We start from the raw sequence: 24,473 nt of genomic DNA on the forward strand, positions 1-24,473 counted from the left end.
GTGCTTCATTGTTTGCTTGAGCCTAAAATTTCCTGCCACAAATGGTCATTGGTTCCCTTGCACTAAGCTATCCAATAATTTGTGTAAAAAAATGATTGTTATTTTCAGTTTTAACTGTTTTATAATGAGACTTGCAGGTACTTCCAACGTATTCGGTATCAAATTTTGTAGAGAATTCTGGTTTTCTTGTTTCATGCTTTTTATTTAGGAATCAGAATTCTGTATCTTGTATCTTTCAAATACTAGTGTATGTTTACTTGGTGGATTTTTTTAACATCGTCAAGAGGAATTTGACCTTTAAGTTCATTTGAAACAGGCCAGTTTACATGGTTGTGAAGTTAGATTACTATACTTGTTTGCATATGGAGTTATGGACTATGTTTTTTCCTTTTTTTTTACTTGATATTTAGGTGACAAAATTTTTCATGTGCATAACATGGGGCATCAATAAAACATCATGTGTCGTGTTGTAAGATGGTTTGATATGTGGAATGGTACTATTAGAGCATGACCACATTTTTTGTGAATCGCATTATTTGTGCCTCAAATGATTGATCTGTTCATTGACAAGGTTATACATCTATGCAATATTAACTTTTAGCTCCAATTGCATCCACTTTATGTTTTTCCTCACTTGTAATTTAAGCATGTTGCAGATTTTAGATTCTGTTGAATTCCAAATCTCTGGTTGTCATCTTTTGTTTAGGTAAAGCATTTTGTTTCAAAAAAAAAAAAGGTATGCCATTAGGAAAAAGCTTTTTAGTTTTTGGAAAAAAACTGAGGAGCACTTTCGAAATAGTTTTCCATATTTTGAAAAAATCGAAGAAACTCTTCTCTAATGGTGTTTGGTTTACCTTATCAAAAAGAAAAAAATGGTGTTGATTCAAAATATTTCAGAATTTTTTTATAAAATAAAAAAAGTTAAAATAAACTCACTTGGTTCCTGCTTTTGTTCGAAACTAAAGCGATTTCCTTTGTTCTCATAAAATAATTTGAATTAAAAAGAAAAGAAAAAAAAGATAGTTCCATGTTTTTGGTGGGTCTATCGTCTAGTCTGTTAAGTGATAAAATAATTTGGTACATCATTTTACTTCTTTCGGTGCATTTTAAAATGTTATGTAATCAAACACGATCAATGGCGGAAGTCAACGTTAGGCGGCTAATTATGATACATGAATTAAATTGTCAGATAATTTTGTTCTAGCAATACCATCAGTTCAGTATATAATAAATGGCTGTAAGGGAAATATTACACTATTACCTTAGGGGGATCATGTGAAATGATGAGTGATTTATGAAAAGCTCAATTGGTATGTTAACTTTGAATTATGGTAGGGGGCAAAGAGAGTAATGTCTGCATTAGACTACCCAAAAAAAATCATTGCTCATTTTTTTCTTAACAACAACTTCACTTTCTCCCAATTAAATTTTTGAAAAGATTTATTTTTACTCCCACTCTACCACCCATGTGGGGACAGTGTTTATGTTTATGATTGTTAATAGTGAGTTTTACAAATGATTGTTGCTTGGTTGCTAATCACGCTTAAAGCTTGTTCGTTCGAGAAGCAGAAGCAGTTTTGGAGAAGCAGAAAAAAGTAGTTTATCTCCAAAAGCACTTTTTTGAGAAGTACTTTTGAGAAAAATGCACTTAGAAGCAGTTTTTTAAAGTTTGGCCAAACACTAATTGCTGCTCAGAAATGTTTTTCAAACTAATTAGCCAAACACTGCTTCTCACCAAAAGTACTTTTGAGAAAAGTACTTTTGAAAAAAAGCACTTCTCAAAATAAGCTTATTTTTGCAGGCAATTGCAGCTTGGCCAAACGGGCTATTAATTTCATGTAAGCTGAGCTTAAAGTATGTTCATCCTCTTCTATTTTTTGGTCTTCTTTTATTTATTTATTTTTTGCAATTTTCATGTCAGAGAAATGTGCAATGGTTACATCAACGTGTTTCGTGTGACTATCGGTATGTTCCACGAACATATGACAAGAACGGAGTGAAAATAAAAAGAAACACAAGAGTTACTTCAAGTGTAACCGAATATGCGATGTCTGAAATATATTAAATTAAGATTTCCTGTTACGTGAATTTATAGACGTGTAGACCTTTTGGAACTTGTCTTCAGTAAATTTTTGGTTAAAGAAAACAAATCTTTAGGTTTTAATTTTATCCAAAAATCAACAATTTATATGATAGAGGTAATAAATAAATATCCTAATATTGTAAAAATAGGCAATACGACATGTTAACAACTCGTATAAACGAATTTCACATTTCTTGATGTGGCAAGGCTCGAACAAGTTTAAAGTATATTTTGATGTCTCATTTTGATTTTCGTGACTTATTTTTTCTATAATGTTTACCAGGTTCACTATAGGTTTATTGGTCCTGTTGTATTGGGAAAAAACTGAGTCTGAATATTGAAGATGACGTGTCATGACACGTGAACTGGTCAAAAGGTCAAAACGCAATAAATAGCCAAGAGGCACGGGCGACAACAGATATGGGGAGAAGAAAGCAACATAGGTGTGGACCGTTACTCAAATGGCACGAGTCTCGTACCTATTCGAGTCATTTAAAGACCGAAGATCGGAAGAAGTTGAAGATATGAATCTGATGACGTAAAAGAGTCTAAATACAGCATTAAATATCAAATACGTTAGAAAATTTGAATTAAATAGAAATGATTGTGTAACGTTTCTTCTAATGTCATTTATTGCTCATAATTGCCTCATTAAGACAAAGGCATTACACCTTCTCCTAGAATCAACTATAAAAGGAGAAAGACTCAACATCTGTAGGGACACGAAATATTATTGAGATTACACTAAAATACAAAACTACTTATTACTTTATTATTCTCAGAAATCTTCTATTATTTTCGTCTCTAGATTATCAGTAACCCGAATTTCTCTTTATTTCTAGCTTTGACCAAAGACTCAGATTTTTGGTTAAACAAATTGGTTCTGTTATCGGGAATCTGATAATCTATTCTTTTTACGTTACATCCTACCTGTTGTTATCATCATGTCAAACAACAACGAAAACATTCATGAAAATCAAGCACATCAAGTGGATGGAGATCAACGTGATGATCTTTCCCCTCAAGGTTCTCCACGTGGATCTCGTGAGGGCACTCCTAATGATCAATCTGAGCATGTTGATGGAAGAGATGAGGTTTTACAGAAAATAATTGACGTACGGGTTGAAAAAGCTTTAGAAGCTCTAATCCGTCGATTACCTGTTGCACCGTCAACACCAAATGACAACACGTTGGAAAATCCCCGTTCTGGGCTGATTAATTCGGGTAATGGAGAAACCCCCAGTGATTCACAGGAGGGGGAACCAGGTAATTCAACTACTTCTCATTGGCAAAATTTAGTACTAACCTTGCAGAAACAGCTTAAGGAACAAAACGAACGCATAGAGCAAATCCCCGGAGTTCCACCTGTGATTAGAGGAGTGGATATGGACAAATATTCACAACAACCTTGGAAGCCAAGTGTTGCTCCCCTTCCAATTCCTAAAAAGTTCAAAATACCCGACATTCCAAAATACGATGGTATAACAGATCCACGTGACCACGTGACTGCATTTACAACAGACGTGAAAGGCAATGACTTGACCAAACAAGAAATTGAATCAGTACTGGTCAAGAAATTTGGAGAAACACTCACCAATGGCGCATTAACCTGGTATTCTCTTTTACCTGAAAATTCTATAAATTCTTTTGTTGAGCTTGCAGATTCTTTTATTAAAGCACACTCGGGAGCTCAAAAGGTTGAGAAAAGAATGAAGGATATTTTCAAAATCAAACAAGGGGACTCCGAGTTGCTCAGGGATTTTGTTGATAGATTCCAACGTGAAAGAATGACTTTGCCTCGCGTTCCTGATAATTGGGCTGCAGTAGCTTTTGCAAGCAACTTAAATGACAAAAGTTCAGAAGCCACGAGAAAGATTAAGGAAAGTCTTCGTGAATTTTCTACAACTACTTGGAATGATGTTTATAACAGGTACAATACGAAGCTGCGAATCGAGGAAGATACCGTTCCCCAATTTCATCATGAAGAAAGCAACAGTTCCAGGAGATCAGAGATCGAGAAGAGATCGGGTAAGAATAGGTATGATCCATATATGGGACCTGCAGGGAAAGACTCACGGTCAAAGCATGATAGTCAACGGTATGATAAAAAATCGAGGAACAGGGAATCTGGTTCTTCATCAAGGTTCAAAAATGACCAAAACAGACAAGAGTCACGAGATGATGACAGAAGTTTAAAGGCAAGGTTTGGTGGATATAACTTTAATGTCACTACCTCCGAGCTCGTAGCTGTTTTGAGGAGCATGGGAGATAAGGTACGATGGACAAAAGAGATGCGGTCAAATCCAAATAGACGCAATCCAGACCATTTGTGCGAATTCCATAATGATCACGGGCATAAAACTTCAGAATGTAGATTCTTACAAAGTGAAGTGGATCATCTATTGAAACAAGGGTATCTCACTGAGTTATTTAGTGAGAAAGGTAAGCAAGCCTATATGAAAAATAGGCAAGAGCCACTAAAGCCCCCTTCACCCAAGAGAACTGTGAATGTTATAAGTGGGGGAGAAGATATTCACGGTGTAACATATACAGCTTCCAACAAGGTTTCTAAAGTAACGATAACACACGGGAAACGGGTACGGCAGGATTTAGAAAATGAAAGTATTTCTTTCGATGATATAGATACCGAAGTAGTAATGACCCCACATAACGACACTCTGGTAATATCTTTACTTGTACATGATACTAATGTAAAGAGTTTTGATTGATCCAGGAAGTTCCGTAAATATTATACTATTAAGGGTATTACGTGAAATGCAAGCTGAAGACAAAATGATACCTAAGGCGCATACCTTGTCCGGGTTCGACAATTCAAGTATGGTAACAAAAGGAGAGGTAATTCTAACAACTTTTGCTGCAGGTGTTGTTAAAGAAACTAAATTTCAGGTAGTAGATATGGAAATGGCTTACAATATGATCATGGGGAGACCTTGGATCCATGATATGGATGTTGTCCCATCAACTCTACATCAAGTTATTAAATTCCCATCACCGTGGGGAATTTGCCAAATTCGTGGGGATCAGCAGACAGCCAGAAGTATCAACGCTGTAACAGATACGAGCACCGTAAATAAAGAAAAATAGCAATTATAGGAAATAGTTGAAGGCATCAAGGATCAAACCTCAACTGAACAAGAAAAGACAGATTTAGACTCGAGACCTGATACAATTCAAGAACCTGAAGAGAATGAAAATATCTAAACAACAATCGAAGAGCTCGAGGCTGTGATATTATTGGAGCAATGGCCTAAACGGAAGGTTTATGTTGGAGCCAATTTAAGCTCAGACATGCGAGGTATGTTGATTGAATTTTTAAAAGCTAACGTGGACTGTTTTGCTTGGTCCCATGCTGATATAACAGGGATACCACCAGATGTAATGACTCACAAACTAAATGAAGACCCATCCTTCACACCAGTAAAGCAAAAGAAAAGAAAGCAAGGAGCTTTCAAAAATCAGGTGATTCAAGATGAGGTCCAAAAGCTATTGAAAATTGGGTCAATCCGCGAGGTAAAGTATCCTAATTGGTTAGCAAATACAGTTGTTGTACCTAAGAAAAATGGTAAGTGGCGGGTGTGCGTGGATTATACAGATCTTAACAAAGTCTGCCCAAAAGATTCTTTCCCTTTACCGCATATAGATCAGTTAGTTGATGCAACTGCAGGACATGAACTTTTGAGTTTTTTAGATGCATATTCGGGGTACAACCAAATTAAAATGGACCCTAGTGATGAAGAAAAAACTTCTTTCATCACAGACAGGGGGACTTACTATTATAAAGTAATGCCCTTTGGTCTCAAAAATGCTGGAGCAACCTATCAAAGGTTGGTCACCAAAATGTTCCAAGAACATTTAGGAAAAACCATGGAGGTATATATAGAAGATATGCTCGTCAAAACCCAACATTCTCATGATCATATTTCTCATTTATCTGTTACATTTGAAATTTTACGAAAATTTAATATGAAACTCAATCCAGAAAAATGTGCATTTGGGGTTGCCTTAGGCAAATTTTTGGGTTTTCTCGTTTCTAACCGTGGTATTGAGGTAAATATTTCTCAGATCAAAGCAATAGAGGAGATCCTTGATATCCTTACGAGTAAAAAAGAAGTCCAAAGGCTAATGGGAAGAATTGCAGCCTTGGGGATATTTATTCCCAAATCTTCAGAAAAATGCTTTAAATTTTTCTCCGCACTCAAAAAGCAAGATCATTTTGAATGGAACGAAGATTGCCAACAAGCCCTTAGAAATTTAAAAGCTTACTTGTCAAATCCACCACTATTGGCAAAACCAAAGGAAGGAGAAAAGCTACTCATCTATTTGGTTGTGTCAGAAGTTGCGGTAAGTGTTGTCTTAGTCCGTGAGGACCAAGGTAAACAATCTTCTATCTATTATGTAAGCAAGTCTTTACTAGATGCTGAAACACGATATCCACAACTAGAAAAATTAGCATTAGCTTTGATCATGGCATCTAGAAAATTAAGACCTTATTTTCAATGTCATCCCATTGTTGTAGTTACTGCTTTTCCATTACGAAACATTTTGCATAAACATGAATTGTCAGGGAGGTTAGCAAAATGGGCTATAGAATTAAGTGAATACGAAATCATTTATCAACCTAGGACTGCTATAAAATCTCAAGTATTAGCCGATTTCGTAGCTGATTTTAACCAGGGGATGCATTTAGAAGCAGAAAAAGAATTATAAGTTTTTAATGGTGCAAACCCTGGGACTTGGATTTTATTCACTGATGGTTCGTCTAATGTAAAAGGAGCAGGCCTAGGGATAGTTCTCATACCACCTACGGGTGAGACTATTAGACAGGCTATAAAATGTCATTCTATAACTAACAATGAAGCAGAGTATGAGGCTGTAATTGCAGGTCTAGAATTGGCACGAGAACTCGGCATAACACAGATTATAATCAAGAGTGATTCTCAACTCGTGGTCAATCAAATGCTGGGGACTTATACAACCAGGGAGACACGAATGCAAGAATATCTCGAAAAGGTACGGGAACTAATAAAGGTATTCCAAACTTGGAAGGTAATGCAGATCCCAAGAGATGAGAATGTGGAGGCAGATGCTTTAGCTAATCTCGCATCTGCAGCAGACGTAGCAAACGACGCAAATGCTTCAGTTGTACATTTATTTCATTCCGTTCTCGAACCTGATAAGAACGAGGTAAATTTTAGTCATTTAATATGGGATTGGAGAAACGAAATTATTGCTTTTATACAGCGCAGAACCGTGCCTGATGACAAAAGAAAAGCTTATGCACTTCGCAAAAAAGCTGCTCGTTATTGTTTACATCAAGGAAATCTTTATCGAAAGATGTTCGGTGAACCATTAGCAAGGTGTCTCGGACCTTCCCAAACAGAATATGTGATAAGGGAAGTACATGAAGGACATTGTGGAAATCACGCAGGAGGAAGGTCGCTGGTAAAAACGCTGATTCGAGCAGGGTATTATTGGCCTAAAATGGAAGAAGAAGCAAACGGTTTCGTGTCCAAGTGTGATAAATGTCAAAGATACGGCAATAATATGCATAGACCAGCTGAGCTACTGCATCCTATCATAGCTCTGTGGCCCTTCATAAAATAGGGAATGAATATCGTAGGTCCATTACCACAAGCAAAAGGTCAGGTGAAGTTTCTACTTGTACTTACTGATTATTTCACTAAATGAGTAGAAGCAGGAGCATTTAAACAGGTACGAGAGAAAGAAGTTAAAAACTTCATTTGGAGGAATATAATATGCCGCTTTGGAGTACCAAAGGAAATCGTGTGTGATAATGGTCCACAATTCATAGGAACTCAAATTAGAGAATTTTTTCAAAGTTGGCAAATTAAAAGGATAACATCTACACCATACCATCCAGTGGGTAGTGGACAAGCGGAATCCACAAACAAGGTCATTATCAACAACTTGAAAAAAAGGTTACAGGATTCAAAAGGTAATTGGCCTGAGGTATTACCTGGAGTATTATGGGCTTATCGTACAACGACAAAAACAAGCACGAAAGAAACACCATTTTCAATAGTTTATGGCGCGGAGGCCTTAATTCTAGTTGAAATAGGAGAATCGAGCACACGGTACGTTTAAGCAACGGAGGAATCAAATGATGAAGAGATGCGGGTGAACCTTGATTTGCTCGAAGGAAGAAAAGAAGCTGCATTAATAAGGATGGCAACACAAAAGCAAGTAATTGAACGGTATTATAACAGGAAAGCACGCCTCTGAATCTTTAAAATTGAGGACTTCGTGCTTAAAAAGGTGTTCCAATCTACAAAAGCTGCTAATTCAGGAAAGCTAAGTCCAACATGGGAAGGACCCTACAGAGTTCGTGACATTGCGGGAAAAGGAGCATACGAGTTGGAGACAATGGATGGCAAGGTTCTACCCTCACATTGGAATGCTGTCCACCTAAAGAGATATTATTTCTGAGAAAGTACCTACGATCAGGTATCGCTTTATTAGAATATTTCTTTGAATTGTTAAAATTTTACTAACGATTTTAGATGCTAGGCAAAAACCCTAACTCGTGCCAAATGATGAGTCACGGCCTGCACGGCAAAATGGAATATTCTAAAATTCCCAGCCCAGGGTTACAAATTAATCTGATGGAAATGTACGCGGGTTAGACAGTCTTCATCTCTAATCGCACCTCCGAGTCCCGTATGTTTTTCTGTTTCAGGAAAAGGACCAAAATTGAGAGAAACAAACAAGTGCTCGAGGCTTCATACTTCACCGCTCAAACACTTGGGGGACTACATATACACAGATACGTGCAAAAAAAAACAGATACAAAAATCGAACAAGATTGAGCAAGATTTAAGAGAAAAATCAAGCTACAAAGTGACAAGTGTTGAGCAAAAGTTATGGAGTTTTCAGCATTCATCATAGTGTTCTTTCCCATTAGAACAAAGGGAGATTTATATCATCATAGTGTTTTTTCCCATGAGAACAACAGAGTCACCTCTCAAACTCATGAGAACAATAGAGTAACCTCTCAAAACCTTCTTAATACATAAAGATAGGGTCATGACTATGTACTGAAACGGTTTATGAGGAAAAACCTTGTTTATTTTATATTTATTTTGTAAAAATCTGTTATAAGAAAAACAGTTACGAGAAAGTTATAGATGTATTTTAATACATGTAATATTCAAAAGCTTGTCCAAGTCCATGAATAAAAACTTGTCAAAGTTGTTTCAAACAAAACATGTGTATTCCTATTTCTTTCATCGTATTGTAACACCATTATGAAGTTGAGACGTCTTCTTCATTAAGTGTCGATATATATAAAAGGGCCCTCTTTTATAAACCTCATGTTAATAAGTCATGAGAAGAATCATAAATCTTTTTCAAAGGATAAAAATGTTAAACTATTCTATAAGTCCTAAATAGATAAGGAAAAGGCAAGAATAGAACACATTAAAGTACAAACAAACTTCTTGATATAATTAAAAAGACTAAGTAGAAACTTAGTCAACAAAAAGTTTATACAAGTGCCCCATTATGATAACTGGGGACTTTCACCAAAAAATCCCTTAAAAAATAACTAAGGGATAAAACCATCATCCAACAAAGAAAGTAAAAACAAAGTCTGGAAATTTAACTGGCCACTGAAGGGGTTGGCACATCAGAAGTTGCAATATTAATTTCACTTTCAGAAACAGCCACAGGCACGGTGGCAACTTCTGAAGAAGCAGCAACATGAGCGGTTTCAGCTAGGCTTGAAGTGTTAGGTTCAACGAGGGGAGCAAGAGTCACGGAAGTTTAAGCTTCCATAGACTAAGTCGTAGAAATTTCACCCTCGGGAGCTGGAATTGCAACATCTTCAACTTCAACTGCCACAGCAACGACTTCATCATTTACAGGTTCCTTAACCACAGGAGCTTCAATTGCCGGAGAAGGAAAGTCAAGTGGTTGTTGGGTTCTTTCAATGGTTTCTAAAACTTTGGCCAACTCTGAGTTTAAGTCAAAGTTTTCTTGACTGGACTCCATTAAAGCATCACGACGAGAGTTTAAGAAAGCCCAACCCACCTCTAAATCAAACTTCTCCTCAAGAAGTTCATACTCCCTTTCCCAAATAGCAAGATCATTCTTTAACACTTGATGTTCAGCTAAATGAGAATCAAGGGAAGCTTCAAGGGAGGCATGGGAACTCTCTAAGGCACTTACTTTGCAGAGGAGATCCTTAAATCAGCTTGAAGTTGAGTCAAGTTATGCACTAATTCTCCTGCATATTCTTCTTTCTTGTCCAAGAGTGCCTTAAGTTCTCTAATTTCTTCACTTGACTTTGATAACTGTTCTGAAAAGCGACATTCAAGGCGCTCCTTGTCTTTTTCAAATTGACTTGAAGAAGCTTTGGCAACTGCTAACTCAGAAGTCAGACCTCGCTTTTGTTGCTCCAGGTGATTTCTACTCTCTTGCAATTCTTCTATAGTTCCCTGAGCATTCTCAAACTACTCTTTTCAATTAGCTGCTTCTAGCTGGGCTCTGTCACACCTCCTTTTTACGTACCCGAGAGGGTACAAGGGAGTTTTTCCAATTAAAGGACAATCGAAACGGGATTTATTTATTTATTTCAGAGTCGCCACTTGGGAGATTTAGGGTGTCCCAAGTCACCAATTTTTATCCCGAATCGAGGAAAAGAATGACCCCATATTACAGTCTGCGTACCAGAAATACGGATAAGGAATTCTGTTAACCCGGGAGAAGGTGTTAGGCATTCCGGAGTTCCGTGGTTCTAGCACGGTCGATCAACTGTTATATTCGGCTTGGTTATCTGATTTTATACAAATATGAACTTATGTGCAAAATTTTATCTTTTTACCGCTTTCTTAATTATTGTTATTATTTTACGAGAATTGCAACGTCGTGAAAACATATCTCGAACCACGTTACATCAATGCACCCGTGGTTGTTTGACATATCTCGACTCGGTTGAGATTTGGATTTAGGTCACATAAATGTGCACCCGAGTTAAGGAAAATAAATTTATTAAAACGTACTTAGAGCAACTAGCGTATTGTTATTTTGGGAAAGGCCGTAAAATTAGCTAAACGGCCTGTCCCGAATTCTAAGTATTTCAACATATACATTTAGAGGGCCTTGCAGCTTTGTACATTTTTTGTTTGTCGAGGCTCGTCTCATTTATTATTAAAAGAGTTTGCAACGTCATGGAAATGCATCTCGGATCACGCCACAGTCGATGTACCCATGATTAGAGACACATTTCGATTCCGCTGAGATTTGGATTTGGGTCACATAAATGTGCACCCGAGTTTAAGGAGATAGCGTTATTAAATACGCGCTTGAAGAGACTATCGCGTTATTATCCTGGGAGGGCCGTGAGATTTGCTAAACGACCCGCCCTGGAAACTGAATGCTTCGATATATACATTTACCGAGGGCCCCGCAGCTTGTGCATTTTTATTTGTCGAGGCTCATTTCGTCTTTATTTTAAAAGGATATCCTATAGCAACTACGTTTCTTGTCGCGTTTGTCTCTACTAATTGAAAGCAGAGATAGTCCTAGTTAAGTACATGCTTGCAGGTTATTTATAGCAGGATTCAGAATGCTTTTTACAAAATTAGAAACAGGGTCACGCCCACGGGCAAGCGATCGAATCTTATGGTCCCAAGCCCAGCTCATGCGGGATGGTCCAGGCCTGGGCCACTGTTTTTCCGATGAAGGCCTGCTTAGTTTGCTTCGACTTGGGCTCGACCTTCGTGAGGTTGAGATCGTAAACTTGTGTTCCTTGTTCTAAAGTGTGGTTTACCAGTTATACGAGACAGTTTATCAAAAGGGAAGGAACTTAACTAGTAATGGATAGTTTTCATGCTTGGCATGCATTAAAGAATATGCTAAACACAATTAGCCAAAGTCTAAGATACAACCTACTGCATTGTGAATCCTTTTATCTACTAGCCTATATACACAATCTAACATTCAATTACCATACATTGATATTTACTAGGCATGAGGGACTACCTCCAGTATCCAAACAAGAATGTAAACTATTATACATTACATGATGTTCAATATAACAGTCTATGTATGAAATAAACATCTTCAACTCTTCTCTTTTGTATTCACGCTCAACTTTCAAGTTACATTGACAGTGTATTAATCGTGTACCTGGTCTAGCAAAGCAAAATAAGAAGGAGAATGATCAGCTGAGTAGTATGCAACAAACACAGCAACAGCAAATAAACAGCACAACACAACAACAAACAATCAGCCACAATGATGAAGCTCACAAGTGGTCGAGCAACAAACAATCAATCCCAGAAACAGAATGGTGAACCAACAGAAAAACCAGAGTATTCAATGTAACAGCACCGGCAGTTCAACAATCACAAACAGCTCGGCAAATAACCAACAACAATTGGCAAAGACAGCTTGACCAACTTGAACTCTTATGCAGTTTTCAGACAGTACGCATTCACAGTATTCTGAAATTTCTTTCTGTTTTTTCCTCTCTGAAGACTAAAAACTGTCCAGCCCTCTTTATGTTTTGAGACAGCTTATTTATAAGCTAATAACCCAGTACAGTCAAGCTGTCTGGATCCTGCAAATTGCAGTCTGCCCATAGCCCTTAGCTTCCCATGCCTAAAGGCACTTTTCTTGGTAAACTTAATCAGGCCCCATGCTTTGTCCTATTGCTCTAATCAAGAGTTATGGGTTTAAAGTATTCATTTAATCCCCATGCTCTTATGTTTTGTTCCCCATTGTCATTAGGTTAATAATACTTTAATTACCACTTGACATGCTCTTAAGTTAATGACTGACCAAACTTTGTTTAATGCCAAGATTACCCTTAAACCTTGCATATTACTGTATTACCCTAACTCTTAATAGTCAGTATATAAACCTCTCTGATTTCAACTAATCACTGACTACTAATTACTTAACTTAAACTCAATGCTCACTTCAGGTGGATCTGTTAGCTTTCCATAGCTAACAATCAACTTTCAGCCTAAATTCAGCCAATGATTCCAATTCAATCAAACAGGGGTGCCAATTAAAGGGTACGAGTTGGTCATGCTGATACAAGTAATACCAAACAGAAACAGGCATAGTAATCAATACTGAAATTCAACTCCTGATTTTCTAATCTTTTAAGTGAATTTAGTTGACGACACCTATTTAAATGACTATAAGAACTATAATATACAGCAAACAATCATCAAAACTATAAAACAAACTAAATATTTAACTCAAAATTCAAATACATGGACAGATAGGTCAGAACCCAAACCAAACTAGAACATGAACGACAGATAGAATTTAGGAGGACAAAGGAAAAGGAAAAATTACCTCAGGGATATGAATTTAAGACTGACTCAAGCTCGAACTCGGACCAGGTCATTTTGGGGTCTAATGGACTTTAACCGAAGTGCTCTCAACTGAGAACACCTCGGTAAAAGTCTATTAGACCCTGATCCTGCTACTGATTCGGACAGACCCCCCATAGATCTGAGTTCTAGGGTTCTTGAGGTTCGAGTTAGGGGTTCGAGCCCCTTTGGTTAGATTTGAACGAAAACAAAGCCGTTCAGGGGGGTGAGGGAGGTCAGGAGATGCTGTGGTGTGAGTTTGGGGTCAAGGGGTGTAGATCGGGGTTTGGTCTTGAATCTTCAAATCAAGATTCGAGATGACGGAGTGTGATTCGAGGCCAGGGAGTAACCGATTTGGGTTTGGGGTGGTGAGATGCATCAGGGGTGTTATTTTGGTGGTCATCGGAACCGTGGTTGCCGGGCTTACGGTGGAAAACCTAGGGCTGCTAGGGTTTCAGAGGAAAGGGGTTCTGGGACGAAGGGTAAACAGTGGGTTAGGGGGGGTTGGTTTGGGGCGTGGGGTAAGAGGTTAGGTTTATATACGGGCTAAGGGTTTAGATCCTGGCCGTGGGATCAAATGAGATCAAAGGCCAGGATCCATTCATTTAGGAGGGACGACGTCGTTCGGGTGTGTGGTAAGACCGGGTGGGGGAATGGATCGGGTTAAATTTGACGGGTCTAGGGGAGGGCCTGGGTCCGTTGGATCAATGTGGATGAACGGTTCAGATTGAGTTTGCCTAAACGGCGTCGTTCTGACTTAGCTGGGGCTGCATTGGACCGTTTGATTGCAACCAATCAACGGCCCCGATTGAGGCGCAGATACGGTGTCGTTTGAGTTGTCCCTGGGCAGCCTGGTTTGGGCTGGGTCAATTTTAACTGGTTTGGGCCTGATTTTAGTTTCATTTCTTGGCCCAAACAGATTTTCTTTACTCTTTTCTTTTGTTTTCTAATAATAAAAAATAAAACTAAAAAATAATAAAAAAAACAAAATTAAAACAACCATTAATTTAACACTTAACACAATTATCACACAAAAATATAAAATAGGTTAAATCACACCCTAGAATAAAAGATGCACATTTTTTGTGAATTTTCTTTTACTGACCGAATTATGGTATACATGACACACATATTTTGTATTTTGTTTGATAAGATTAAATAAAATAATAATAAAAAAATGGACAGAACCACAAATGACTACCAACACGTGTTACGTAAAATTGAAAAATTGTACAGTGAGGCCATTCGTTATTATTTTTGATTTCTTTTGGAGTGATTTTCCGTGAAGCAAAAATCACGTGCTTACAGCTGCCCTTCTTTGCCCGAAGACACGAAGGGTTTTCGCGCAAAGATAAAGCGGGCGATTTTTGCTCGTCCGAATACTCCGTGTGAAGCATTTTTGAAAAATATTTGACCGAACCTTTGCCTCAGAGGTTTCCTACATATCCTGGGCTGAACAGGAATCAGGTCAATATAGTTCGGGAAGTTTTGGTAGCTGGGACTACCCTGTGACTGTAGTGTTCGCTGCTGTTGTGTGCTGTTACATGCTGCTGTAGGATGTTACCGCTTACCGATCTCCTTGTTACATTGTTCTAAAAGAAAAACATGAAGCTAGGCTAGACTATGGATCACAAGATCTCGTCCATCTTCAATTTGTTCTTGTCGTCTCGCTTTCTTGCCGGCCTGTGCTTCGTCTAGTGCTTTTCTTCCGTGAATTTGGGGATGACACTGGTCTTTTGCCTTTCTGAACGCCAGTTTTTATCATTTTGCTTGGTCCGCTGGGGACATGGCTTTTTCATTAAGCTTTTCAGCGGTTCCTCTGGTGGTACGGCTCTCTTCATCAGATTTGCTATGATGGGCATGATTTGATGTCCACCAGCCGCTTCTTTCAAGACGCGTCTTTTGACACATGCACTCGAGTTTGCAACCTTCTGCCTCCTGGTGCTGGGGATTTTTATTGTTTCCTGCTGGGTATTCCTGTTGTAACCTTCTGTCTCCTGGTGGGGTTACTGCTCTCAAAACCTGAAATATTTAAACTAAAACATGAAAATATTCCTCTCGTTATACAGTTGGGCGCCTATTTAAACTAAAACTGAAAATTATTCCTCTCGTTATACAGGTGGGCGCCTATTCAAACTAAGACATGAAATTATTCCTCTCGTTATACAGGTGGGTGCCTATCTAAACTAAGACATGAAAATTATTCCTCTCGTTATACAGGTGGGCGCCTATTTAGACTAAGACTGAAAAGTTATTCCTCTCGTTATACAGGTGGGCGCCTATTTAAACTAAGACTGAAAATTATTCCTCTCGTTATACAGGTGGGCGCCTATTTAGACTAAGACTGAAAAGTTATTCCTCTCGTTATACAGGTGGGCGCCTATCTAAACTAAGACTGAAAATTATTCCTCTCGTTATACAGGTGGACGCCTATTTAAACTAAGACATGAAAATTATTCCTCTCGTTATACAGGTGGGCGCCTATTTAAACTAAGACTGAAAATTATTCCTCTCGTTATACAGGTGGGCGCCTATCTAAACTAAGACATGAAAATTATTCCTCTCGTTATACAGGTGGGCGCCTATTTAAACTAAGACATGAAAATTATTCCTCTCGTTATACAGGTGGGCGCCTATCTAAACTAAGACATGAAAATTATTCATCTCGTTATACAGGTGGGCGCCTATTTAACTAAGACTGAAAAGTTATTCCTCTCGTTATAAGGGTGGGCACCTATTTAAACTAAGACTGAAAAGTTATTCCTCTCGTTATACAGGTGGGCGCCTATTTAAACTAAGACTGAAAATTATTCCTCTCGTTATACAGGTGGGCGCCTATTTAACTAAGACTGAAAAGTTATTCCTCTCGTTATACAGGTGGGCGCCTATTTAAACTAAGACTGAAAATTATTCCTCTCGTTATACAGGTGGGCGCCTATTCAAACTAAGACATGAAAATATTCCTCTCGTTATACAGGTGGGCGCCTATCTAAACTAAGACATGAAAATTATTCCTCTCGTTATACAGGTGGGCGCCTATTTAGACTAAGTCTGAAAAGTTATTCCTCTCGTTATACAGGTGGGTGCCTATTTAAATTAAGACTGAAAATTATTCCTCTCGTTATACAGATGGGCGCCTATCTAAACTAAGATATGAAAAATATTCCTCTCGTTATACAGGTGGGCGCCTATTTAGACTAAGACTGAAAAGTTATTCCTCTCGTTATACAGGTGGGCGCCTATTTAAAATAAGACTGAAAATTATTCCTCTCGTTATACAGGTGGGCACCTATTTAGACTAAGACTGAAAAGTTATTCCTCTCGTTATACAGGTGGGCGCCTATTTAAACTACGACTGAAAATTATTCCTCTCGTTATACAGGTGGGCGCCTATCTAAACTAAGACATGAAAATTATTCCTCTCGTTATACAGGTGGGCGCCTATTTAGACTAAGACTGAAAAGTTATTCCTCTCGTTATACAGGTGGGCGCCTATTTAAACTAAGACTGAAAATTATTCCTCTCGTTATACAGGTGGGCGCCTATTTAGACTAAGACTGAAAAGTTATTCCTCTCGTTATACAGGTGGGCGCCTATTTAAACTAAGACTGAAAATTATTCCTCTCGTTATACAGGTGGGCGCCTATTTAAACTAAGACTGAAAATTATTCCTCTCGTTATACAGGTGGGCGCCTATCTAAACTAAGACATGAAAATTATTCCTCTCGTTATACAGGTGGGCGCCTATTTAAACTAAGACATGAAAATTATTCCTCTCGTTATACAGGTGGGCGCCTATCTAAACTAAGACATGAAAATTATTCCTCTCGTTATACAGGTGGGCGCCTATTTAACTAAGACTAAAAAGTTATTCCTCTCATTATACAGGTGGGCGCCTATCTAAACTAAGACATGTTTGAATTTGTTTCCTCGTTCTTCCGAGAAAACTTTGACAACGGCAGAAAATTTTCTGCCCCCAGTTTTGGTGATTTTTCTGGCATTTGCGTCCTGCTGCCATCATCAACCTTTATTATCCTGCAGCAAACAAAAGAATTTAGTTAGTTTTAATCATGGTGGGCAGCGGTGTCCTTCCCGCTGGGGGATTGATTTTTCCTTTTCTTTTCCTTGCTCTGTGCTCCAACAACTGGTTGGCGGATGACGTTGCTTGCTGGGGGTGCCCTGCCTGCTGGGGGTGGTTTTCCATTTATCCCCTTTTCTGCTTTCTCTTTTCAGGACATGTTGTGGGAATTCGCTTTAATCCCGAAACCACTCCCTTCAGGAGTTTACTTCCTCCCAGAACTGCAAGGCATAGAATTGCATTGCCTGGGGATATCTTGCACCGGATTGATTTCCCTTTATTGCGGCATCTGACCACTTCGGATTTGGGTCCGGGATTTATAGACATTCTACGGGGAAGCCTTCTTGGAACTCGGTCCACAAATCCTTCACCCGTCATCTTCCGCTTTCTTTAAATCACCCTTCTTTCTACACAATTCGTCCTTTGGTTTTGCAACCGATGCCTTTTGTCTTATTGCCTCGGCTCTTGGCCTACCCTTTTCGTATTTTGCTTTTTTACCCTTTCGGCCTCTGGTAGTAAACTTTGAAAAATCTTTTTCAAAACGAATTCTTAGAAAGAAAAATGAAAAAGATAGAAAAGGAGGAAAATCTTTCTGAACCAATACTTGGTGAAAAAGGGAAAAGAGAAGAACTTTTCTGGATGACATGACTGGTCCTTGTGATCATGACGTGCACCATAGATTCCCGACCCAGTCTATTTGTATCAATCAACTTGCCTGATGACCTTACTTGTTGGGGATAAACGGGCGTCCATTTCTTTGTGAACGTGTATCCTTTTGTTGATCTGTCTTGTCGCCACATAGTGCCTTTCGAGGGGTTTTCACTAATGAGACTCTCTCTTTTCTTTCAGCTCCCGGCGCCTTATGGTTCCTGTGAAGGTTTTCACCGATAAGACTCTCTCGTTTTATATCTCTCATCTTTCGTCGCCTTGTGGTGCCTGCGAAGGTTTTCACCGCCAAGACTCTCTCATTTTATTTTTTCAACGGAGGATTGGAGTGCTGTCGATATGACCCTCTCTTCTGGAGACTCCTTTGGAATATCAATTCATTTCCAGTTTTATGCTCCTCTTCTTTGCCGGGGATCAGTGTATTATTCTCGGCTTTATTTGCCTGACTTGGCACTTCTTGGATATTGATCGGGAGGTCTTTTGGGACGTCGATGTTGGTTTTGGTGTGGGGCTAAAAGAAAGGCTATCAAAAAATGAAATAACTTTGATGAGTGATCCACTACAACTTTTGGAATCAAACCTTTGTTGGATCTTTAAAACATAACCTCTGCCCCAGTTTTCTTGCTTGGGGGATTTTATTTTTTTACACTATGTTGAGCTACGTGCGTTACGCACACTGTGCCTATTATGCATACTTATGGACATTATGCACACTATGACCGAGCCGTGAGGCGCCTACGTATCCTCTTTGAGGAATCATGTCAAACGTAGTTCCCACGGTTTTATTTTTCTTGTGATTTTTATCTCTCTTTTTTTTTCTCTTTTTTTTTTCTTTTAAAAATTTTCTTTTCTTTTCTTTCTCTTTTTCATATCTTTTCCATTAGTGATTCCAAAAGAGGGGTATGAAAGAATAACTTAAGGCTCAAAAAGGGGGAAACAAGGTTTAACAGTGTTTGGATAGAAGAAAGAATTGCCTCTGTCATTTCATTATCCAATAAGTACCAAGTACAAGCAAACGACCCGATAATTGCCACAATCAAAGAAATTACGCATAATATCTTTTGACTGCATCCGAATTGATAGCCATGTCAACACATCTCCCCTCGATATCCGTCAAACACAAAGCACCGTTGGACAACACTCTGGTCACGATATAAGGCCCTTGCCAATTTGGGGCGAACTTGCCTTTTGCTTCGACCTGATGCGGGAGGATCCTCTTTAATACCTGCTGCCCTACTTCAAACTTCCTGGGGCGTACCTTCTTATTATATGTTCTTGCCATTCTCTTCTGATACAGCTGACCATGGCACACTGCTGCCAATCTTTTCTCGTATATCAAGCTCAACTGTTCCAATTGAGCTTTGACCCATTCATTATCATCAATCTCGGCTTCAGCGACAATCCGGAGGGACGGAATTTTGACCTCCGCCGGTATTACGGCCTCAGTTCCGTACACCAACAAATAAGGAGTTGCACCTATGGAAGTCCGGACGGTAGTGCGATAACCCAACAGAGCAAAGGGTAATCTCTCGTGCCATTGTCTAGATCCTTCCACCATCTTTCGCAGTATCTTCTTGATGTTTTTATTGGCTGCTTCGACCGCTCCATTCGCCTTGGGGCGATATGGGGTGGAATTGCGGTGTGTAATCTTGAATTGCTGGCATGCCTCTCTCGTCAAACTGCTGTTAAGATTTGCACCATTGTCCGTAATGATCACTTTTGGGATCCCAAATCTGCAGATGATATGGGAGTGAACAAAGTCCACCACTGCCTTTTTAGTTACCGACTTGAAGGTTTTAGCCTCAACCCATTTGGTGAAGTAGTCAATGGTTACCAGAATGAACCTATGACCGTTGGATGTTGCCAGCTCGATAGGTCCAATGACATCCATGCCCCATGCCACAAACGGCCAGGGTGCTGACATCGTATGTAACTCTGTTGGCGGAGAATGAATCAGATCTCCATGTATCTGACACTGATGGAATTTCCTCACGAAAGTGATATAGTCATGCTCCATGGTAATCCAATAATACCATGCTTGAAGGATCTTCCTTGCCAATACATATCCGCTCATATGTGGCCCACAAACTCCAGCATGTACCTCTGCCATAACCGTCGTGGCTTGACCGGCGTCTATACATCTTAACAATCCCAAATCCGAGGTTCTTTTGTACAACACTCCTACGCTGAGGAAGAAACCATTTGACAGACGCCGAAGGGCTCTTTTTTGGTCTCCAGTGGCCTGTTCCGGATATATCCCCATTTTGAGGTACTCCTTGATATCATGAAACCAGGGCCCGCCATCTGCTTCCTCTTCCACCGTGTTGCAATAAGCGTGCTGATCACGAACCTGGATGTGTAGAGGGTCAACATACATTTTGTCAGGGTGGTGCAACATTGATGCTAAGGTGGCCAATGCATCCGCAACCTCGTTATGAACTCTCGGGATATGTTTGAACTTCACCGATCGAAATCGCTTGCTCAGATCATGCAAGCATTGTCGATATGGTATGAGTTTCAAATCCCGTGTTTCCCATTCACCCTGAATCTGATGTACCAAGAGGTCCGAGTCTCCCAAGACCAAAACGTCTTGGACATCCATGTCCGCAGCCAATCGCAGACCCAAAATGCAAGCTTCGTACTCGGCCATATTATTGGTGCAATAGAAGCGTAGTTGAGCCGTAACAGGATAATGGCGTCCTGTTTCAGAAATGAGTACTGCTCCTATTCCAATCCCTTTCGCGTTCGCAGCTCCATCGAAAAAAAGCTTCCAACCTGGTTCCTCGGGTAACTCCAGCTCATTCGTATGCATTACCTCTTCGTCGGGAAAATACGTTCTTAAAGGCTCGTATTTTTCATCAACGGGATTCTCTGCCAAATGGTCGGCCAGCGCCTGGGCTTTCATGGCTGTCCTCGTCACATAGACGATATCAAACTCTGTGAGCAGAATTTGCCATTTTGCCAACCTTCCTGTGGGCATAGGTTTCTGAAAGATATACTTCAATGGGTCCAAACGGGATATGAGATAAGTAGTATACGAGGACAGGTAGTGCTTCAACTTCTGAGCTACCCAAGTTAGGGCGCAACATGTTTTCTCGAGTTGAGTGTACTTGACCTCATATACTGTGAATTTCTTGCTAAGATAATAAATGGCTTGCTCCTTCCTTCCTGTGTCATCATGTTTCCCCAGTACACAACCAAACGAATTTTCCAGGACCGTCAGATAAAGAATTAAGGGCTTCCCTGGCTTAGGCGGGATCAACACGGGTGGATTAGACAGATACCCTTTGATTTGGTCGAAAGCCTCTTGACACTCTGCCGTCCAACTTACCGCAGCATCCTTTTTCAGCAGCCGAAATATGGGCTCACAAGTTGTTGTGAGTTGAGTGATAAACCTGCTGATGTAATTGAGTCTACCCAGCAAACTCATTACCTCTGTTTTGTTCTTTGGCGGTGGCAAATCTCGGATGGATTCGATCTTGGATGGGTCTAACTCAATCCCCCGTCGACTGACGATGAATCCTAACAGCTTTCCTGATGGGACCCCGAATGCGCATTTGGCCGGGTTGAGCTTGATATCATACCTTCGGAGTCTTTGGAAAAATCTCCTTAGGTCTGCTACATGGTCTTCCTGACGCCAAGATTTTATGATCACATCATCTACGTACACCTCAATTTCTTTGTGTATCATGTCGTAAAACACAGTAGTCATTGCTCGCATGTACGTTGCCCCGGTGTTCTTCAATCCGAACGGCATTACCCGATAGCAGTAAGTTCCCCATGGCGTAATAAAAGCTGTCTTTTCCGCATCTTCCTCGTCCATTAGGATCTGATGATAACCCGCATAACAATCCACAAAGGATCCGATCTCGCGCCCAGCGCAATTATCGATCAAGATATGGATGTTGGGCAATGGAAAATTGTCCTTGGGACTTGCTTTGTTGAGGTTGCGGTAGTCGACGCACACCCTGATTTTTCCATCCTTCTTTGGGACTGGTACCACATTGGCCAACCACTCGGGATATCGAGTGACCCGAATGACCTTCGCCTGCAACTGCTTAATCACCTCTTCTTTGATCTTTACACTCATTTCTGTTTTAAATTTCCTTAGCTTTTGCTTGACCGGAGGGTATGCCGGATCAGTGGGTAATTTGTGAACCACTAAATTGGTGCTTAATCCCGGCATATCATCATATGACCATGCAAAAACATCTTTGAATTCCACAAGGGTTTTGATCAATTCTTCCCTGACATTCGGCTCAATATGGATGCTGATTTTGGTTTCTCGGACATTATCAGTGTCTCCTAGATTCACAGCCTCAGTGTCATTTAGGTTAGGTTTGGGTTTTTCTTCAAATTGGCACAGTTCTCGGTTTATCTCTTCGAAGGCTTCATCTTCATCATATTCAGAGTTATCGTCACAAATGACCCCTTGTATCATTAAGTCGGATTCAGATTGATTTATTAGACTAGGTCGAAGATCCGCTGTGCATGCCATGTCATTAGAACCAGTAAAAAAGAACTGTTCAGAAAGAAAAAGAACAAAACAAAATTAAAATGAGACAAAAGAAGAGAACTTTATTAAACTTGCGGGATAAAAGGGTTCACACTTTTACAAAACAAAAGTAAAATTTGGATTACACCCTGGAATAATCCGAACAAAACAAAACAAACAAAAACATAAATCAAAGCCTACTACCAAGACTCCCCTCGGACAGGAAGAGGAGTAACTGTCCAATTGCTGGTTTTGCCCTCAGGCCCCACAAACTGTATCTCTGCTCTGCTGGAACCTTCTCCAGCTTCTACCATACTGACATCAGTGAATAGCCTCTCGAAACTCTAATTCAGGTCCCCATCCATACCAATCAATGGTCCTAGAATCTTTGGGACTGGCGGCCCCTTGGCACTTGCTCTGACAAAAGACCTTGAGAGACGTGGCACCGGCTTGGGCAGAAACCAAACCCTCTTCTTCATTTTTCGCGCTTGCTTCCTATCTGCCGCGGTTGGTTTGAACCCCAAACCGAAGTTTTCCAGGTTCTTGGGCAGGGAGACAGGTTGGACAATCCCCTGAAGCTCAACCCCAAGCCTTTTCCCGGCACAAACCCGTTGCCCAGCATCTCCGAGACCATCATGATTGTTGCGGAAGCTACCCTAGGGTACTGAAGGATCTCACCCTCAGAAATCTTATTTGCCGACATTGTATCAAAAATCTGGTAGACCCAAGGACCTTTGTCATCCTCGGTCTCTACGAAAGGCACAATGGCGCCACCCATGGTGCATGCCGTGTCCTCGTCGTGCAGGACGACCTCTTGTCTATCCCACTCGAACTTGATCATCTAATATAGGGTGGAAGGCACTGCTTTGGCTGCATGAATCCACGGTCGTCCTAACAGAAGGTTATAAGATACTGTGGCATCCAACACCTGGAACTCCATGGTGAACAGGACTGGACCGATGGTCAATTCAAGCACAACATCCCCCACAGTGGCTGTTCCGTTTCCGTCAAACCCTCGGACGCAGATGCTATTCTTGCGGATTCTTCCATGGTCGATCTTTAACTGGTTTAGGGTGGATAATGGACAAATATTGGCGCTTGAACCGTTGTCCACCAATACCCGAGTGACTACCGAGTTTTCACATTTGACAGTTAGGTAGAGAGCTTTATTATGCTCCGTACCTTCTACCGGCAGATCATCATCTGAGAAAGTTACCCTGTTCACCTCGAAAATCTTGTTGGCAATGGTTTCCAGGTGGTTTACAGAAATCTCGTTGGGCACATGAGCTTCGTTCAATATCTTCATCAGGGCCTGGCGATGTTCCTCAGAATGGATCAGTAATTACAGCAGCGAGACCTGGGCTGGTGTTTTCTTTAGCTGTTCGACCACGGAGTAGTCCTGCACTTTCATCTTCCTCAAAGAATCCTCAGCCTCTGCTTCGGACACAGGTTTCTTGGTTGTAGCGGGGTTGGTTCTTCTCAGCTCCACCGGAGCAAAACACCGACCTGATCGAGTCAGCCCTTGCGCTTCACAACTAACTTCCTCCACTTGTTTTCCTTTGTACATCACGACTGCCTTCTCGTATTTACAAGGCACAGCCTTGCTATCAATCATCGGCAGCTGGACTACAGGCTTTATAGTGACTAGTTCCCTGTACACCCCTTTCAACACAACTGCAGGCGTGGGTGGAGTCCCTGATATTACCAACTTGTTTGGCTCGAGTTTGCTTGTTATGGCGGATAGGCTCTTTCCCAATATCACTATTGTCTTGACGCATTCTC

The 24,473-nt window shown here is 40.2% G+C and overlaps 1 protein-coding gene across 1 annotated transcript; it reads left to right on the forward strand.

Moving 5' to 3' along the window:
- The first annotated feature begins 3,027 nt into the window (after positions 1-3,027).
- Positions 3,028-4,812, forward strand: LOC138884981 (uncharacterized). The gene is made up of 3 exons (XM_070165862.1): positions 3,028-3,645; positions 3,781-4,226; positions 4,458-4,812. The coding sequence occupies exons 1-3, from the start codon at positions 3,028-3,030 to the stop codon at positions 4,810-4,812; spliced, it is 1,419 nt and encodes a 472-aa protein (XP_070021963.1).
- Positions 4,813-24,473: the final 19,661 nt, after the last annotated feature.

Source organism: Nicotiana sylvestris, chromosome 2 (genome assembly GCF_000393655.2).
Source record: "Nicotiana sylvestris chromosome 2, ASM39365v2, whole genome shotgun sequence".
In the NCBI taxonomy this organism is placed as follows: Eukaryota; Viridiplantae; Streptophyta; class Magnoliopsida; order Solanales; family Solanaceae; genus Nicotiana; species Nicotiana sylvestris.